The following is a 19,529-nucleotide window of genomic DNA, read 5'->3' on the forward strand; positions in this document are numbered from 1 at the left end:
CAGCCTGTCCCAGTGCTCCAACACCCTCACAGTAAAGAAGTTTTTCCTTAGGTTTGTGTGGAACTTGCAGTGTTCCAGTTTTTGCCCATTGCCCCTTGTCCTGTCACTGGGTACTACTGAAAAGAGCCTGGCCCCATCCATTTGGCCCCCACATTTCAGATATTTATAGACATTGATAAGATCCCCCCTCAGTCTCCTCTTCTCCAAGCTGTCCCAGCTCTCTCAGCTTCTCCTCATACGGGAGATGCTCCAGGCTGAAGTTCTCCTTCAGCCAGTCCTCTGAACTAGGTTCTTACAGTAAATGACAAAAACATTTAATAGAAGTATTTAATACTTCTGTTTTGAGAGTGAAATAGTAATGGACTTGGCCACTTTGTCAGTGACTTCTGTAGGAGAAGAACCATTAGGTGTATGGTATATAATGCGGCACTTGTTGTGGCAAATGAACTGTTAGTCTCCCAAAATCTCCAGCTTAAGAGTAATGAATAGTAATTTAAATGACCAGCTTGTGCTCTCTCTGTGAGAGGTTCTGGGTCCCAGTCTGTGAGCTGAGCTTTTCCACACCATCTCCCCTGTGCTGGCTCAGGGCAGTTAGGAACTGCCTTGCACTGTGCTTGATAAACTGATTTTTATTAGTATCTTTTTGACAGAACTTTGCATCTGGCACCAGCCCTGTGACCTCATTAGCACATTTTTGCATAAACAGTTTATTTATTGGCCACACCTTTCATTACACATAAATTGATTTGACTTTTAAAGAATATATATACAGTAATTAGAATTTTAGGAAGGCCTGCAGTTACACACTTTCACTGAAATCCTTTGTGATGTACCTTCAGTAATGGTCACTGGTTTTTTTGAAGGACTAAAGCTTGTTTAATATGTAGAGATAGTTTGATCAAAAAGTTCAGGCACTAAGTGACCTTACCAACTAATGATATTTTAAATCAGTGTCCCCAGATCATTAATGCAAATTCATCAGCATAGGTTCAAGAATCTGCACTCCCACATTTATAATGAAATAGATAAAAATGAAAGGCTAATGATAATTTACTCGCCCATCAGGAAAAAATTACTCATTCTCAGCATGCAGGACAGAATACTTTTGCAAGTCTGGCTTAGGGGATATCTTAATAATTTCACATCAGCCAATAATAATTAATAACTGAGTGTTTTAAAGTCCATGTTTTGAAAGATGCAACCAGGTATTTTGCTCAGGTACTCAATAAGCAGCAAAGTATATGTAGATATGTACGACAGAATCGAAAGAGTTCTCTAAACTGGCTGGTTTATATAAATTTTACAGGATATTATCTATATTGACCTGTGGAGAGTTCATTGCAATTCTGATTTATTTCATTCTGACTTCTGTTAGTATAAAAAACCATTCTATATTGATGATGACTTTGATAAACAGGAGATTATCACTGGCAAAATGGGATTAAAATTTGTACAGTGCTTTAACAGCATAGAGAAAGATTCACTAATGCTGTAAACTTTGTGAACTTGTTTGTACCAGGATATTTAATGATCTTGCTTCAGACCACCTGATGTTGTAACTAAATTATTTCTGATGTGATTGTTTTTTTGCATGACAGACATATCACTTGAAATAGTTGACCTTTTTGGAGGAAGGGCTTATGAGGCCAGCTATTTGTTTACTGTTTTGGAGGCTTTTAAAAAATGCAGTATTTTTTTTTTTTTTTTGTCTAGGTTAGTCATCTGTGGTAGTAAAATGATGTATCTATTATTTCAGATATGAAGAGATGTTAAACACAAAAGGCCAAATGGTTTCCAAACTCTCATGTACAGCAAACCAGTTGTATTTGGAAGCAGCTGCAAAGTACCTGAATATGAACAGAACTGAGGAAATGATGCAAGTCCTCTCAAAACTTGATATAGAGGATCAGCTTGAGTTTCTGAAGTCTCGTGGATGCTTGCGCCAAACAGCAGACTTACTGAAAAGGGAAGGTCGAGAGGAAGAGGCTGCAAAGTTAATGAAACAACACGGTTTTGCTCTGGAAGCAGCCAACCTCACAGCTGTCAAAGAGTTCCGTGCATCGTGTTTGCTTGCTGCAGCACGTGCCAGTGCGACTCGCTGTTCTGAATCGGACCTGGCAGATGTGGAGGCCATCCTCAGAGAAGCCCTTGAACTTTGTGAACAAACTGAACAGAAGTCTGGCATTGCTGAGGCTGTGTTTTTGCAGGGAGCTCTGAGGGGAGACTTCACAAAGCTGAGCAGTGCATACAGTCAGTTCCTGTCTCTGAATCATTCTGCTGGTGCAGTCGAAGCTCTCTTTGCATTATCTCACCACAGCAATCCTACCCAGAACATCCTTTTCATGGCAACGCGCGGCTTAATGGCTCTTCTGAGTCTGGTTAGGGCTTTGAAGAAAGCAGCCACCAATGTGGAGAAAGATATGGTGAAGTCATGCTTTGCCTATTTTGGGATTGTCCCAACGGGTGACAGTTGCCAGGTGTCTCAAAATGAAGCTGAACCCATTCTCAAGTTTTTGTTAGACAAGCCAGGTCTAAAAGAGAAGAAGACAAAAGGTGATTTCTCAGTAAGCACAGAGGAGGTAAAATCAGCTTTGAAGCAGCATTTGTTAAGCAGGTTGTGCTCTATCACCCGTGAGTTACTGAACAGGCATTACCCTGATATTTGTATGAAGTTCATAGTTGGCTTGAACTGTGAAGATAAAACCTGTAAGGGTTTCCATAAGCCCTTGTTGCGCCATGAAGCAAAGACAATATTTCAGTGTAAAATGCATCTGGTGGCAATAAATGGACTGCTGTTGGAAGCCACATGCACTTTCCCTAAAGAGCTACTGAATCAGTGCAAAAGCTTGGATGACATTTTGACTGTTGACAAATACGCATCATGTAAAGCCCTCCTAGAAATGTTTTTTCCTAATCATTTTCATTTGAGAGTACTGTCTGAGAACCCAAAGGCGTGCAAAGAAATACTGGAATTCAGTAATGCTATTTCCAAACCCTGTAGAGCAATATTGAAGGAATACATCACATTTAAGTTTAAAAAGGAAGCCACTGCAGCCAGAAGAGAATCAACTGACTTGTGGCTAAGTGCCATGCAAGGTTTCATCTTATCTTCAGGATATCCTGAAGAATTTGAGAAACTTCTTTTTAAGGAAGAGGATGATTATAACAAAGAACTAAGCTTTGCTTTGTCAAACACAAAAAACTTCCCAAAGAGTAAAGGCCAAGGAGGAAAGACCAAAGGAATAGAGGGCAGACATGGTATGTTGCTACCTGACAAAAATGTCAGCAGTGCAGGGAGAACACACTTGTGCTTCATTCGACTTCTTGAAAATTCACTTGAGCAATTCTATGCTCATAAGAACCCAGAAAACTGTAAAAGGTTTTTTTTCCGTTTTATGAATGTCCTGGTCAAGAAATGCACAAGGTACCTGATTCCCAGCATAGGAAATACGGTTATGTTGTTGGAATTCCAGTATATTCTCTGTTGTGCTGTCCTGATGCGTCTCTCCAAGAACATTACTCTCTGCTTTCCAAAGAGTTACATTGCTCTCATTCACTACTGGGAGTTTTTGTTCAGAAGCAAGGACCGTAACAAGGAACCTAGAGACACATTTTCTATAATACAGGAGTATAGACCAAAGGATGCATATGTAGCTGTCCAGAGTTTCAAAAACCATCTCTGTTATCTAGCAGAAGTTTTGTGTGGAGTTAATGGAAAGTTCAACGTCCTTCTGGATGCTTTTGAGGATCCTGATTGCATAACTTCAGGGGAGGCTGAGCGGACTGTAGTGCTGTGCTTAGTGATGTTACTGAATGCTGACCAGGTCCAGTATTCTAAATATAGATCCCTCTTGTACCACCACTTTCCTAAAATCAAGGCAATGCTGCAATCAATGAGAACAGACTCTCCCTCTAAAGTGCCTGAAAGATTGCTAAGGGTTGTGGGAAAAGTGAGTGATGCTACACATGTCAGAGAAATCGCTGTGGGACTGCAAGAGCTTCTGACAGAGCGAGACGCAGAGTTCTTAGTTGACTGCCGATGGAGGTGGGACTCTGCGTACACTCAGGGGCATCCACCCATACGGGGCATCCTGTATGAAACCGTAAACCTTGACAGTTTTATGACTTATTTGGATAAGACAGAATACTCTGATCAGCTAGAAAAGGAACTTGAAAGGGTTCATTGCTTAGAGGACCAGAAAGATCCCCTGGAAGTCATTGCACTTAGCAAGCAACAGAAGCAAGAACAGAAAGCATCTGCTCAACGCCAGCTGCGTCATGTCTTCCATTTCATTTCTTTGTGCATCAAGTGGAAAAGGAAGGCCTGCTCCAAAGCTGAGCCTGTTGCAATGGAAGGAGAGGAATTTTTATCAGAGATCTTCAAAAAAGCAGATATTGACCAAACCCAGTGTGACCTCTGTGGAGTAAGATTTATCCAGAGCTCTGAGAACTATTTCAACCGGTCAGAAAACGTGGAGGCAGACACTTCTGAAGCTGTGACACAAACAGAGGTCAGCAGGGATGAAAAGTTGCATGCAGAAGGAAATGCAGTTTCTGTGGCCAGTGAGGCTTACCTAGAGCACAGAAACACAGACGAACACAGAAATAATCATGCTGCCTACAGATACTATGCTGACTTTTTCAGAAGAAAGATAGATCCAATAGTATATGATGGACTGGAAGTAGTGGATGCCATTGCTGAAAAGACTTACACCCAAGATCATTTAGCATATAAAGAAGGTTCCAACTTACGCCAGAGAAAAATCAAAGAGAACATTAAGAAGATTGCCGATGCAGTAGAGGAAATCTATGAGAGAAAAACCTGGGCTAAAGGTACGACTTTTCCAGTTTTCTTTTAAACCATTTAATATGTCATTTGTGGCTAAACTTCTAGACCTGACAAAACTAATTAATGTAGTCAAGAGAAAGGTATTTCAGGTAGCTGAGGAAAAGAGTAACTAAGACAGCTGAAAATACTAAAAAAAAAATAAAAAAATACATTCACCTCTTCCAAGCATAAAGTTCATCCATCAGATGGTACAGGTAAAGTGAATTTCAACTATGTGATCAGATGTGCTATGTCCTCTGAATTTTTCCAGTCTTACAGCAGCCTGTTACATTAGACCAAGTAATTTTTCTACTGTTTCCTACTTATTTAGTTCTGACAGCCATAGTAATTTGGATATGCAGGGGTAGAGTGTTGAAGTCTTTATTTAAGGGTTTCTCTGACTAGTCTACCCTTGAACTTGTAATTTTGCTAGGGCTGGACAAAAGTGGATACTTAACTGCAAATCTGTGGGATGTCAGGCATGCAAAGGCAACCCTGGTATTATAAAGTCTAGTAAATTATGGTACTTAAGAGATACATATTGATATTTGATCCCTCCCCCCGTATGCTTAAAGCATATTATATGCTGATTTTTGTAGTCACAATTGAATCACTGAAGGAGTGGCTTAGGAGCACAATTGTTTGGGGTACTTGCTTGGAGGAAAGTGACATCTTAAATCAAAACATTGTTACTGGCATTAGTTGTAGAAATCCACCAGCACTGTCAAGTTGTCACTTTGCCTGTGATGTCTGACAGTAATGAAAAACTGTAATATTTGATATGTTCGTCAGCTCTGATCAGTGAAATATGTTAAATTTGTAACTAGATGTTAGGTTGTTGTCTTCATGTTTAAGCTTTATCTTTACTCCTAGTGGAAAGCTTTTACATATGGATGAAGTCCATAAAGTTTTGCTTATTATTTAGTTGTCTTTCAGCTCAATGAACCATGCTAGTGACAAATAAGATATATGTAGTAGGCTTAATTAGGTTATAGTTGATTTTATTATGACAATTGCTTGATGAATGTTACCTTGTTCTTCCACTCAGTGAAAACATATTTACAGAAATTACTTGCGTGTGAGATTACTTTTCCTTCACTTTGATAAGCACTTTTCAAGTCCTTAATGGTGCAGTTAAGCGAGGGCTGCAACACCTCAGTTCCATGTTTGACTAGTGTAATTTCAGAGGGATAATGAAAGCCAGGAACTTTAACACCCAAAGATGGATAAACCAGAGATGTTTTAATGAGTTTCAGTTATACCTTAAAAAGCACAGAACAAGGATGGAGAACTTCCTCTCTGATAGTGCTAGAAATGTTGATTGGAATGGGGAGTAACACATCCAGCATCTACACATACAGCATCTCCATCCCCAGCAGTGAATTTGCCTGCACATGAGATCACTGGTGACTGGGACTTCTTGCTTTGCAGTATCATCACATAACACAGCTCTGTGTAACTTCGTTTTGGGCTTGGCTTTTAGCCACTGTCCATCTCTCAGCTAGTATTCTCACAGAATGTTAATTGTGCTCTCTTTCAGCTGAAGAAATAATGACCAAACATACCAGCAAATTGGTTGCCACCATCGATGAGGCTCATAAGTGGCTGAAGAAAATGGACTCTCATAGCATAAAAGAAGGTATGTTTTCAAATTACAGAGGTTTCTGCACTGCCTAGAGGACACTGTTCTGTAATGGTCTCTTAGCATCACTTTAGTCTCCACGTCAGCAGTGTTGTGGATATTCACTTACCCCCTAGGCAACAAGAAACAGGCACCTCCATAGGGACACTCTGGAAAACATGAGTTGACCAGCCTTTACTTAGTGGCTCTTCAAAAGAGAACATGAGCCTTGCAGCTGGTCACAGGGTGGCCAGAATAGAGCAGACCTCCTCCCCTGGCCCTCAGTAGATCCAAGCCTGCATAAAATATACTTGTGTGTGCCCAGAGGCAGATGCCCTTGTAACTATGGCTCAAGTGTAGTTTTCAGGGTAGAGACTTGGGCAGGAGGGACAGAAGAGAAAGCTGTCTTCATCTTCACCGATAAGACAGTGCTGTTTCTTCACTCTGCTGCAGCAGTGCATTTATGGGCAGTGTGGATCCAAGTTCTTGGAAACCAACTTACTGACAAAACTAATCCTTAGCTTGCTTTTCAGAGTTCTGTGGAAAAATATATGCAGTTGGTTTTCTTTTGTTTTCACTTCCATTTCACTTGGTTTCGCACCAAAAATAACATACGTTGATGAAGTCTATTGCATCGCAGACTAGTCAAGCTCAGGACTTCATTGTGCCTCCCTGAATATTTAGGTTTAAGCACATATTTAGGTGGTAGGATTGCAGCAATTGCATAAAAAGGCAGCAATGAAGTGATCAGGCTTACAAACTGTGCTGTATGTAAAGCATTAAAGAAGTTTTATTTTAGGAAATTTGATTGTGATAAAGCATTGTGTTACACCTTCCTTTTCCAAGAAAGATATAGTTAATAAGACTACATGGGAGTGCTCTCATAGTCTCACAAGCAACATTATAGTCTGTCTTTGAAGTCAATAAGCAAATATATTGTCTGCTGAAACTGAATCCTGAAAGAGGAGAGGCATACTCTTTAAAAAAGGCAAAAGCAATAACAATAGAAACAGATTTTTCAGTGCAAAAATTAATTACTAGTGCAGCAAGTGGCTTAGTAATCTCTGCTTCCTGGCAGAGCTCTTAAGCACATTGTCATATTAAGGCCAATACTTCTTAAACATGATTATACACATATGAAGGTACCTTGCTGATGTATAAAATAGCAATGATATAGCTTGTCATATTATTGAGAGGAAAAGGTGTTGGGGTTTTCCATTCTGCATTCATTTCTTGTTTTTAATACAGGCTTTGCTCATGAGAAAAACTTGGAAAATGAAGTGGAAGATGAAAGCATGGCTTTTGAAGAACTTGTCTATAAAAAACCCTTAAGAAAAAAAGGAAGATGTGGGAAATGGTAATTATAAAAAAAAAAAAAAGGAAGGTAGTTCTTCTATCCTCTTAACAATCTAATTTTAGAGTTAAAAAATTGTTAAAAAGAAAAATAGAGGGATGGGGTCAGAAGTTGGAAGAGTCTGAAGAAAAAGAGCAACTTATGCTATTGGTTTTTTTTAATTACTTGTATTGTGTCAGAATAATTACTTATGTGATGATGATGTAATTGTTAAAACCTATGACAGGACAAATTTCCTTTCAAACCTATGTGGTAGCTTGAAAGTAACAAAAAGCCAAAGAAACAAACAAGTAAAAAGAAAAAAAGTTTGTCTTATCTCAGGGGTATTTTTCCACTTAGTCTTCTTTTTTTTCTTCCCTGTTAATTTACATACTCATTCTTCCAAGCTGGAATACTCAAAAAAAATAGAAGGATAGTTTCTCTGATTTTTTTAAGAGGTTTTAATCGGTGTTTTTAGGTTACCATTGTAAAACTGCTGTGTTCTGAGTCTTGTTACGTTTGAAAATTTTTGAGTCTTCAGGTGAGGTACTTACAGTATCTCTTTTCTATTTTTACAGGCAAGAATAGTAATTTCTAAACACGTTCATATTTTTGACACTGTACATATTTCTAATTAGATGTGTATGAAAATTATAGATAGTCTTCTATTTGATCATTTTGATAGAAACTCTTACCTGTACATATTAAAATATAGATAACTTTCTGTAAAAGAGTATTACACATTTTAAGTGCTTTGTAAGTTTTAATTGATAAAAGACTTTGTAATGTATAATGACATTTTTATAAAACCTGTAAGATTTTTAAAATCACTTGATCTTGTTGAATTTTTTCTGAAAGCTGTGTGTGACTGATGACATGAATGAGTTTTATAAATTGGATCCAGAATATCAGTTCATACTGATGCTGGTTTACTTCTGGGATTTCCATGTCTCCAACACACTGTAGTCTCCTTTAGCAACATTTTAAACGAATGTATTTGCATGTTAAACATAATTAGAGTATAATTTAGTTGTTTAAATATTTTGTCTTGAAAAGGGAGCCACTTTGTATACATAACAAGTTGTTTCAATAATTACCTTTTGCGAAAAACTTTAAGAACTTTTTATTATGCTCAATGTTGTGGAAGTGGGACACTTTACATGGGTAAAGATGAAATGCTACTGTAGACCGGAGCAACGTGGGCAGCAGTAATAGTTATCTATTGCATTGTAATTGCTGTTGTCTGCCAGAAGACTCTTTACTAAGTGCTTCATCTTAAAGAAGCCTCGTTGCTTAAGCAAGTGTCTAGAAGATATTTTTAAAACATACATTGATGAAACGTAATGCTAGTCACTCTCACTGTATAGAAATCAAGAAAGCTGGATCATTAATGTAACTTCTGTGGCTTTGTTTTCTATAATAATGTGTATTTTGCTTTTGAGATTACTCCGAGAAACTTTCCTGATTAGTTTCTTGGCTTGAATATTTACATTTATGGCAGTAAATGCTACCTGAACTTTTGAAGGACAATTACAATTTAAAAATCCTTGCTGGCCACAGTTTAAAGATGTAGCGATCATGCTTTTTCTTTCTCTTTATGGGAAAAACGAAGCTTTAAAAACGTTATTGCAAAACACCAAGCAAAAAGAAAACAAAGAAGGAGTAGGAAGAACAGAAGTTTTATTGTTTCAAGAACTTAATCTCCCATGTGTTTCCTTGGTGCAGGGACTTCTGATCCCTGGTATGGTTCAATACAAACCACTGGTCATTCTCTGACTGCAAATCACACTCCCAGATGGAAGCTATTTCAATAGGGTGTGACAGACTGACTGCTAGCCACAATTAATGACAATTTAAATTTCAGGTTGCATGGTTTCAGAGCTATATTAAGCCAAGATTTCAGTAATGTTTAAGCGGAGATGGGAAATCTAGTTGGATCTCCAGTCCAATTTCAGTGCTTAATGGTTTTTTCCCTTTGATGGTATGCATAAATAAATATAAACCTTTTATTTTTCCATGGCAGGCTCTTCAGATAATTGGTCTGTGTGCTTTAATCCTATTTGAATGTCTAATTAGCAAAATGGGGTTGCCAACATATACCCTTGGGGTGGTTTTTTTGTTTGTTTAAAGATTTTTCTCACCCCCAGTGGAAGCTCCAGTGTTCTGGCACCAGCTAATGCCTTTGACTCAAAAAGCCATGACAGGTGCCTTGGTACATGTTAGATGCACATTGCACTGAAACCCTTGGAGCCGAGCAGTGGATGCAGGCTGTCAAGCTAATCCACCCACTTCTGCCTGTCTAAGCCATGTTGACTTGAAAAGAATTTAGAAAAGGCTTCAAAAGCACAGAAACGGGTGACTTAAAATCTCTCTCCCTGGTGATACAAAAATGACACCTTCATGAAAAAGAAAATTGAACTATTTTCTGTAGTTGGAAGACAGAGCTGTGGTCTAAAAGATTACACCAAACTCATCAAGAAAAAAATCTCTTGCTTACTTGAACCTCATATTAATACAGAGGACTGTGTGGTAAGTGATGGGTACTTGCCACCTTTTTTTTTTTCCTCTTAAAAGCATTGTTTCATAATAGTGCCCAGTCTTATTCCAAAACACGTTCCTAACAATTAGCTGTTAGAAACTCTGACTCAGCAAAACACTTATAAACACTTGCTGGTTTTTTAGGTGTTTGCTTTCATTCCTAAAGGGAAGCCTTTTGCCTTTATGCTTACTGAAAACGTAGGAGGGAAGAAATTGTCTTATCTCAGTATAAATAAAATAAAAGTTGTTCCTGCCAGCAATCCCTGTGACATTATTTACTGAAAACTGATTATGAAGCATCATTCTTTATATGAAGCCGTTGCTGCTGAGCTTCTGCCTTTGGTGTTGAAGCGTTCAGTTTTCATGAAAACCTTCACACCTCTACTTACTAAAGTGTCTCACTGTGTATTAGATTTATAGCGTATCTGTCATTCAGGCTTTCAGTTAGCATGTAACTCAGAAATGTATTAGCAAAGTACCAGGCAACACTCATACTTTTTGTTTATCTTGGTGTAGTAGAGTCAGAAATCTTGAGTGTCTTCCCTAGCACCCATTTATAAGAGCTGGTGAGGCAGGGAGTGGAGGAGTTTACATATTTTATTTTGTTTGTACATTCATACCCCAAAATTTCTGACTTGACATAAAGCCAATGTGAAAAACTTAGAGTCAGATAAACCAAAGCAGTTGAATTTTCAGATTAATAGCCATTACAAAAAAAACCCCAAACTCTGTGAGAATTAGAGCATTTATTTCAGTTTTCTGAGGTGAACTTCTAATACTGTTTTCAGCCTGTGATCTGAGCATGGCAGGTGTATGTGCATAGGTGATGTATATCCATACTGTCATCTTTGCTGTCTTGATCCTGCCTTGTTGCAAGAGGGTGGGGGTTGCAGTGTCTTTGAAGTCTGTTCCAATCATTCTGTGCTGCTTGATCTGTGGAAATAGTGTTTGGGAAGAAATTGGTAGAAGGCTTTTTACCTACCCTTAGCCCATCTTCCTTTTAGTCTGCACAAAAAGCTTCATGATTTAAATAAAGATGCAATTGCTAGTGGTTTAAGTAGTATTGATACTCTAGAATCATCCTGTGTAAACCAGTGCTGAAATTTTAGCAAACAGTTGACATAATTAGGTTATCTATTAAGAAATTTTGCAGGCAAATAAATAATAGTGATGCCAGGAAGTGGTTTTCATTAAATCTTGCAGAAGTAACTCCTTGTAATTCCCTTTTGTGAAGGGGTGAGTAGATCTTTACTGAAGCTACATCACATGCCAGTTCAGTTATTCGTTGTAACATTTTTTTTGTCTTGTGCTAGACATGCTTTATGAAATCATGGGATGAGGTTTTTACCTTTGAACAATCAGGGACAGAACATTTGAGCTGTTCAAAAGTTGACTGCTTCTCTAGAAATAGTCAGGCTAGAGCAAAACAGTACAAGGAGATCTGCAGCTGACTTGCCTTGTCAGCTTAGATACGCTGAGCTTAGAGATACTCCAGTATTAGTGATGTCCCAGTCAAAGTCAGAATCTTTGTAGTTTGGGGCATTCTGCATGCATTATACAACCTTTCTCTCAGGAATTTTACATTTCTAGTAGTTTTAGGCAGGATCCCCAAAAATAGAAGTGCCCTTGAACATGGATCTGCTTCAAAGGGCTCTGAAGCAGAAGTAGATGAGGTGCCTGTTTCCTATGGAGAAAGTTGGGTACCTCAGTATTGGATAAGCAGCAAAAGAGAAGAGCACTGAGTTGAGAGGTACTAGTGATCTGGAATGGTGTTTCAGATGTTAAAAGACATAATGACAGGAAAACGCTGAATACAGGTGAGTTTCAGACCCTCTGTATCATTGGAGCTTTGACTGGAGGAGTCTGGGAGTGGGAGAGTGTCTGAAGTGCACAGCATGGAAACCTTCAGTAGTCTCTCTGTCAAAAGAACAGATCAGAGTTCTTTATTTTCACCAGGAGACAGCCAGAAAAAAGCCTAGTTGGAGGAGGATGTGATGATGAGTAGTCATGTAACAGCTGGGTGGCTGGAGTACTTCTCCAGGCTCCTGCGAGGGCCAGGTTTCAAACTTGCTCCTCCCAGGTGGATGGTCTGAGCCATGTGCTGATCTGCCTAAAGGAGCATTCACTACAGCTGCTGCTGAAGGTGACTTAATTCAGGATTATTTTGGGTGGAAGAGGGACCCATTCAGGAAGTGAAGACATGCATTGCAGTTGCAAGTATCAACACTAGTAGTCCTACATTTGAAAAAAAGCAACCAGCCCTTAAAAGTGGACCTGTAGCTCCCATGTTAGTGCTGCTTGGTTGCCATGGCAGGGTTGAGCACCCTTTCTCTGATAAGTCACTGCTGAATTTGTCATGCAGTGAAACAGGTTAAAAGAAATGCCACTAGTAAAGCTTATCCTCTGCTAAGCTGTAGGAGATGTGGAGTTAAACCTGGATCTCCTCTTCCCTGAGAGAACACTCTGATTCAGAGCCTAGTCAGTAGTGACCACTCTGTTTTATGGGGATGGCCATGGTGTGCAAGAACCTTTACTGGACTAAGGTAGATCTTTTCTGGATCCTGGTGGGACTTACAGGTAGGTAACATGCTGAGATGCTCAACTTTGTCAAAATATGGCAGTTCTGGATGTATAATGGAGGTACAGGGTCAGACCATGGGTGGTGCAGCCTGATATCTTGGTCTTGGCTGATTGCTAATGCCACCCATCTTTTTCTGAAGCCCTTTCCCTTCCCCCAGTCACTCTACTCTGTTACAACGTCAAGTTCAAAGTGACATTACCTTATCCCCATAGTGATGAGGCTACTACTGCCTTTGTGTCCATTAAATACAGAGATCAGTATTGCTTACATAACCCCATCAGTTTTTAGAGTTGGGAGATTTTTAGGATAACTGGTGCTTTTAGGATAACTGGTGCTTTTCCATGATAATTTTTCACTGAAAAGCGCAGGAGTAGGTTAGCAGTGCTGTTGTATTTATTTGAAGCATGATTATTGGGTGGATATAAAGCATTTAAATACTTTGTTTTAACAAATACAGAACCACATTTTCCACAGTTCCTAAATAAAACATGATCAAGTTTCCTTGAAGATGCATTTTGAGCAGTTAACAAGGAACTCTTGGCTGGAGAACTGCATAAAGAACAGAGGAATCAAGCTGAAGTAAGTGGTGAAAAAAAAAAATCTGTCAGCTTCCAAGTCACTCTGTTTGTCTCTGTAAATAACATGCCTGGGCAACTCTCACTTTTTCTTGACCCTGTCACTTTGAATGTGTCTGCTGTTCAATCTGATGCTGTTCTGACAAGATTAAACACCAGCTAATAGGAAGGAATTTCCCAATGTTATCTTCACAGTTTCTCACCATTCTGCTTTGGTTGCTGGAGTCATTGATGTTTTAAAAAGGAATAAACTTGTAGTACAATGAACTGTACCTGTGAGCTGGGATATTTATAGCTCCGTGCTCTGTGATAGTCTTCTTATAGGGGGGGGAAGAAAAGGCTTTGGTTGTTGTGCGGGATGTGTTTTGTGTTGGGAATTAAAACTAGATCGTTATTTGTTACTGAACTGTGAATATGGGTGTGGAGAGAGGAGAATTTTGCCTATTTCCACCACCAGGCCAAAGGAAATAAGTCCTTCCTCTTCCCCTCACCTTGCCCATTTTGTGTTGCCTAGTTCAGAAATAGCTACCTCCGCCTGGTTTAGCTGGAGGATTTTTTGAAGCTCTTCTTGTTTTTGTGTCATCAAGATAAAGATGCCAAATCTTTAGTTAAGTAATATTTTGGGGTCATCCCCCTTTGGCCAGGATGACCTATAAATCTCTTGAGCAACTGCTAGGATTGACTCATGCTTGTCCAAGGCTGGAGCCACCACTTGGGACTGGTCACCATTCCCCAACCAGAAAACATTCCCTTCTAGATGTAATGAGCTTTTAATATGAACTGTAATCACCTGGTAAAATAGTGTGGGGCTTTAATTGGCATCAGTGATGCATCTGCTTTTCTGCTTGAAGCCTTTTGATAAGGATTGATAGAGCATAATCTGAAGAAGTTGTGTCCTTAGGGAAGAAAGACAATTTCTCCCTGTTCAAAGCTGTACTATGGATCTCCATCTCCATATTCCAAATTCCTCCATATTTGCTAACCAAAACTGGGGTGAGAGAGAAGAGAAAATGCCACTTCTTGTCTGATGCTTACCTTCCAGATATCCCCATTTTGTACTCATTCTACAAAGATTACTAGAAAAAAAGCTGAAAATGTGGGATGAAATTACCTACCCTATCTACCTAGATGGATTGAAGGATAGACCATTATATATATTTGGGAAAGATACTTCCTTTGACCACTCAAAATTCAAAAAATTCCCAAACTGCACAAACGTTTCTCTTTATGAAAACTGCAATATCAGAATAAAAATGAAGTTGGGAGGTTTTACCTCAATGATGAGACAGTATCTCCCTCTTTGATCTAATTACTCTTGTGCTTTCTCTTTAAAGAGTGTCTCAAGCCCAGTCCTTGATATCTGGATTAGAATACTGTCTGAACACAGGTTTTTATATTCCCTTTAGTTACATGTTGTGGACAACCTTGTAGTCATGACCACAAGCTTTCCCCACTCCTCATAGTGCCAGTTGCAGAGATTTAGAAGTGTTGCACGCTGGCTTAAAGCCAAAGGATTGCATTGTGTGTTTAATGAATTTTGATGCTTTCTATATATCCTTATTTCCTGAATCTTTTAGAGTGTCTTCAGCCAGACCTTCTTTTCCTCCCTACCCAGGGGTTCATGATTTACTGCTTTCTTTCAAAGCAAAAGCAAATCTGAAGTGAGCACTTCCTTCCAGGAACCAGGTATTAGAGAGAAATACCAGTTGGTCATGAGACTCAGGATTAAACCTCAAAATTTGGAAACAGTCATATGACTGAATTGGACTGTCTGTGATAGGGAAAAGAGGAGAAAATAATAGTCTTTATTGTCAGATATCCTCTGTTCCTTTCCATTCTTAAGAGGTAGGGTGGAGAAGATCAGCAGTGAACACCATGTGGGATTTTATAGCAGCTTTTTAGTCAGCACCTAATAAAATGAGCTGTAGAAGCCTCTTCTTACACAGGGTGTTAGCTAAGAAGCGATGTCATATTTCAAAATGAAGCACTTGGGCAGTGGGTGGGTGTGGAGGAGAGAGTAGGATCATGCTGTAAAAAGTGCTCACATTTTTAGCCAGACAGCACTTCTGCAGCAAATAAAATCTCTCTCTCCAACAGATGGAGGAGAGGTGAGTGGGAGGGAAGTTTGGAAGCGAACTTTGTCATTTCTGTTCGCTCACTGCTTCGGCTGCAAGGGAGGGTGCATGAAATACCAGTCGATAAAAGGGTGGATCAGATGCTGCTGCACTTTCAAGGAGGTAGAGGCAACTCTCCATAATTATGGAGCAGCTTCCATCTGTGTCTGTCAAAATGCTTTACCAACATTAGGCAGCTGAGCTTTATGATATCCCAGTGGACATGTATCGATCATTCCTCTTTAGAGATGGAAAAATTCGGGGATAGAGAATATGTGACAGGCTTTAGGCTCACAAGAATATTGATTTGTAGGGCTGGACCTTGTGTTACGAGCTTCTACTTGCAGGACAGGACCTCACTCCCTGTAGGTGTTGTTCAGACTCACACTAGCTGCCTGGCTTTAACGTAGAATGGTTTGGATTGGAAGGGACCATTTCTTTAACATGAACACTTCTGTATATGCCTGACCCAGCCTTCTCTTGAAATACACTGTCATTTACTTCCCTTGCTCAGGGTTAATCTACCTGTCACTTTCATTAGAACTGATGACTTTAAAGCTCTCCTGGAAAATGAATTTTCTCGTGTGAGAATGGCAGGGACAGAATCACTAAGTGAGAGTATCTCTACTGTTTCCACCTGCAGAGTCTTAGTTTTTCCCCTCTCGACAGTTGTTTTAAATGTGAAAAAAAAAAGCATCTCTGATAATTTGTGGCAATATAACTTAATTAGCTTTCTACATTTCCTTAAAAAAGGAAATGCTGTTTTAAAGGAAGGTCAAAATAATGGTTACATGAAGATATGTGTTAAGATGAAATGTTTAAACGCCAGCTCAGAGAGATCTGTAAGTTCTGCTGTCCATGCTCTGGAAGTAACTATATATATATACTTGCACCCAGCATAAACCCTTCCAGACACATTTTAATCTTATTTATGCTTGTGGAGAAATGGACTAAAGTGGTAAAAATTAGGTTAATATCACCAGTATAAAAGGAAAACAAGTAAAACCAGAGTCAGATTCTTCAAGTCTTAGTGCAGGGCAGCCAGTTCTCAATGTACAAGCTGAAGTGGACCTTCTGAACCACTCTGACCTGTTCATCCAGTCAGAAATAAAAAAAAAGGGCTGTTCTTGTGGCAGTTCAACTGGACGTCGATAGTATTGAACTGCTGGTGAAGGCTGCAGGGCAATGAAACTCTTGCTTTCTTCTCAGGTTCTGGAAAGTGTTTCTTTTTGTGGCTGGAAGAGTGTGTTTCTGAGCATATGAAGATTTCTTAAGCTAAGCTTCTGAAACCTACGCAACCTCATCTAGTTGAAGATGTCTCTGCTCACTGCAGGGAGGTTGGACTAGATGACCTTTAAAGGTCCCTTCCAACCCAAACCATTCTATGAAATGTTAAGACTTCTTGGCTGGTTTTTCTTTGTGAGCTGATTCTGCTTCTGTTGCACAAGAGCCTGGTGTTCCAGCTGCTTGAATCTGTATCCAAAGCATGTATTGAGCTCCTGGGTTTATGCTTTTTGAGCTGTGATATCTCAGACCAATCAGTCCTGTTTGTTCCTGCCTTGCTAAGCGGGAGTAGCAAAATACATTCTGCAAATGTCTGGTGTTCATCATCTTACTATTTTTATAATTGCAAACTATTTGTGTCTTTGATGCTGACTCATAAAGCAAGGTATTTCACTGAAGCTGAAAGGGAAATGACCCTGCATCTTTTCTAGCTTATTTGTCATTTCATTTTTTGTCCGTCTTTGGGAATCTCTGCTTTATTTTCTGTCACACATATTAGTCTTGGCTGATTGATATGAAGAGATAAAGAGCTTTAAGCGAAAACAGCTTTATAAACAAAGATACAGAATTCTTTTGTTTCATTTAGAAGAAAAATATCTTACGCAGAATGAAAGAGCAGTAAGTGACCCATTTCCAGAATAACTTCAGAGTAGATGAACAAAGAAACTAAAATGTAAGTTTAATGGTTTATTTTTCTGCCTTGGTGTGAAAAGGCAAAATGAAACAATGGTGGCTTCAAAAAAAACATGCAACTGGCCCACTGTCATGAATATTTTCTACTAAAATGTGTTTACAGCTTAGAACATGAATATTGCCATGAAAATGTATATTGCAGATTAGATTTATTTATGAAATCCTTGCAAATTACCCTTGGGAAAAAAAATCTGTATTTGTTGTCAGCCACAAAAGTCCAGTCAATGAAATAGGTGAAATCACCTCTGGTGGTTTTGTGCATAGGATTTGCTGAAGTAATAAATTATATGTAGGTACTCTTATATTTTGCAGCATGAAAAACTGAATTCAATACAAGGAGTATTAGAACTTGACAAGCTGATTGGAAGTTGAAACCTGGATAAAGAAAATTAAGAGCTTAATGACAAAAATCTAGTAGAGAAGGAGTTAACCTCCTGTGCTTTTAGATATCTTGAAGGACAGATGGCCAGGAAGAATTCCTTATTTAAATAGTTTAAACTTAAAATATAATTCAATACATATTTTGTTATTATTCATAGTACTCCATATAATTATATTTAATTGATCAAAGCTTATCAAGTTTTTGCCTTTTATATGTAGAAATTTCCATCCAAATTAGCTTAACTCAAATCATAAATAAAAAGGAATCCCCTTAGAACTAAGAACTATTATCTGCCTTTTTCTAATACAATACAGTCTAAAAATTCAGTTACATAATTATACATTCTTCTAGTTACCAAAGAAAAACTACCAGATTTAGTAAAAACACCTCACTTACTTGCAAAACAGCATGTCTTAGTAATTGCTAAAAGTGAGAATCAATCTTCAGAAAAATAACTAAGTATAACAAATGTGAGATAAGAATAAAGCCACATTTTGAATCAGGATGTGTTCTTTGCTGAACTAAATAATGTTAAAATTAGCTTTTTCAGCCTTACCCATATGTTACCTTTCTGTTCAAGCTCTTGTAGGCTTTGTGTGCATTTGATGATAGCTGCATTTTTGAATTTTTATTTTTTTTTTTTAGGTTTTCTTTCTGATATCAGCTGAGTAATGAACAATTAATAGATGACCTCAAATGATATGGTGGCCTCAAACATGCATCTTTCTCTCCCTCTTTTCTATTTAGTGAAAGCAAAAGCCAATGTGTCCAGTGAATGTGTTAGGCACTAGGTGCTTGTTTCCACAATGAAATCCAAAATCCTCTGCTCAGAAATATATGTAGTTGGTACAGAGAATAAGGCTCTTCAGGATTCAATCCAGTGCAGCCATTACACTGATTTGTGAGATTAACTAAAACATACAACTGCCTCAAGCTAGGTATGTAGAAATTATGGAGAGAAGGATAAACCTTTGTCTACATGGGATCCACCTCTCTAAAGGGTCTCCAGAAGCTCCATCCTGAAGAAAACACTGAAATGGTGGGACCATTTGGACACAAAATGGGAGCAGAGTCAGCCTCTTCCTCACCCAGGATACTCAGATCAACATCTCCCACCTTGAGACCAAGACACAAAGCCAAGCTGGAGGTAAGGTTCCCTCTTGGACCTGGCCCTTTTATGCTGACAGTCATTAAGAGATTACTGGGTGAGAAAAGGAGGGGGTACAGGGATCAAGATCTTGCAGCCTAACGCTGGGGTCACTCGGTGACGAAGCCTGCTCACTTCTCAATGGTTCTGCGTTTTACACCTACCAGCTTCTGAAAAAAATGAAGGTGCTGACAGCATTTAGATGTGGCTAAGGGGAAGGGGAGATGCTCCAGAATGTGATTTTGATTTAGTGAACTTAATTCTCACTTGTATTGGAAGGACTGTATGAAGTATGTATTGGAAGGAAGTATGAAGGACTTTCAGCTCCTTCTTCTATCTAGCTCTTGGTCACTCCTCTGAGAGTTTAGAAGAGCCAGCACTGCTTTGTTTCTCAGTACACGGATACTAATTGTTTCCCTTTGGATTTATGCCA

At 38.9% G+C, this 19,529-nt stretch overlaps 1 protein-coding gene across 1 annotated transcript in view; it reads left to right on the forward strand.

Annotated features, from left to right (window-relative positions):
* TRANK1 (tetratricopeptide repeat and ankyrin repeat containing 1) overlaps nucleotides 1-7,806 on the forward strand; it is a gene marked incomplete at both ends in the record, with an annotated part of 30,384 nt that extends 22,578 nt beyond the window's left edge. The window contains 3 exons of the mRNA XM_029087535.1: nucleotides 1,757-4,833; nucleotides 6,369-6,467; nucleotides 7,698-7,806. Of these exons, the coding sequence (XP_028943368.1) occupies nucleotides 1,757-4,833; nucleotides 6,369-6,467; nucleotides 7,698-7,806 (3,285 nt within the window). The remainder of the gene's footprint in view (nucleotides 1-1,756; nucleotides 4,834-6,368; nucleotides 6,468-7,697) is intronic.
* Nucleotides 7,807-19,529: the final 11,723 nt, after the last annotated feature.

The sequence above is a fragment of the Antrostomus carolinensis genome, unplaced genomic scaffold (assembly GCF_000700745.2).
Source record: "Antrostomus carolinensis isolate BGI_N321 unplaced genomic scaffold, ASM70074v2 scaffold10061, whole genome shotgun sequence".
Classification (NCBI taxonomy): Eukaryota; Metazoa; Chordata; class Aves; order Caprimulgiformes; family Caprimulgidae; genus Antrostomus; species Antrostomus carolinensis.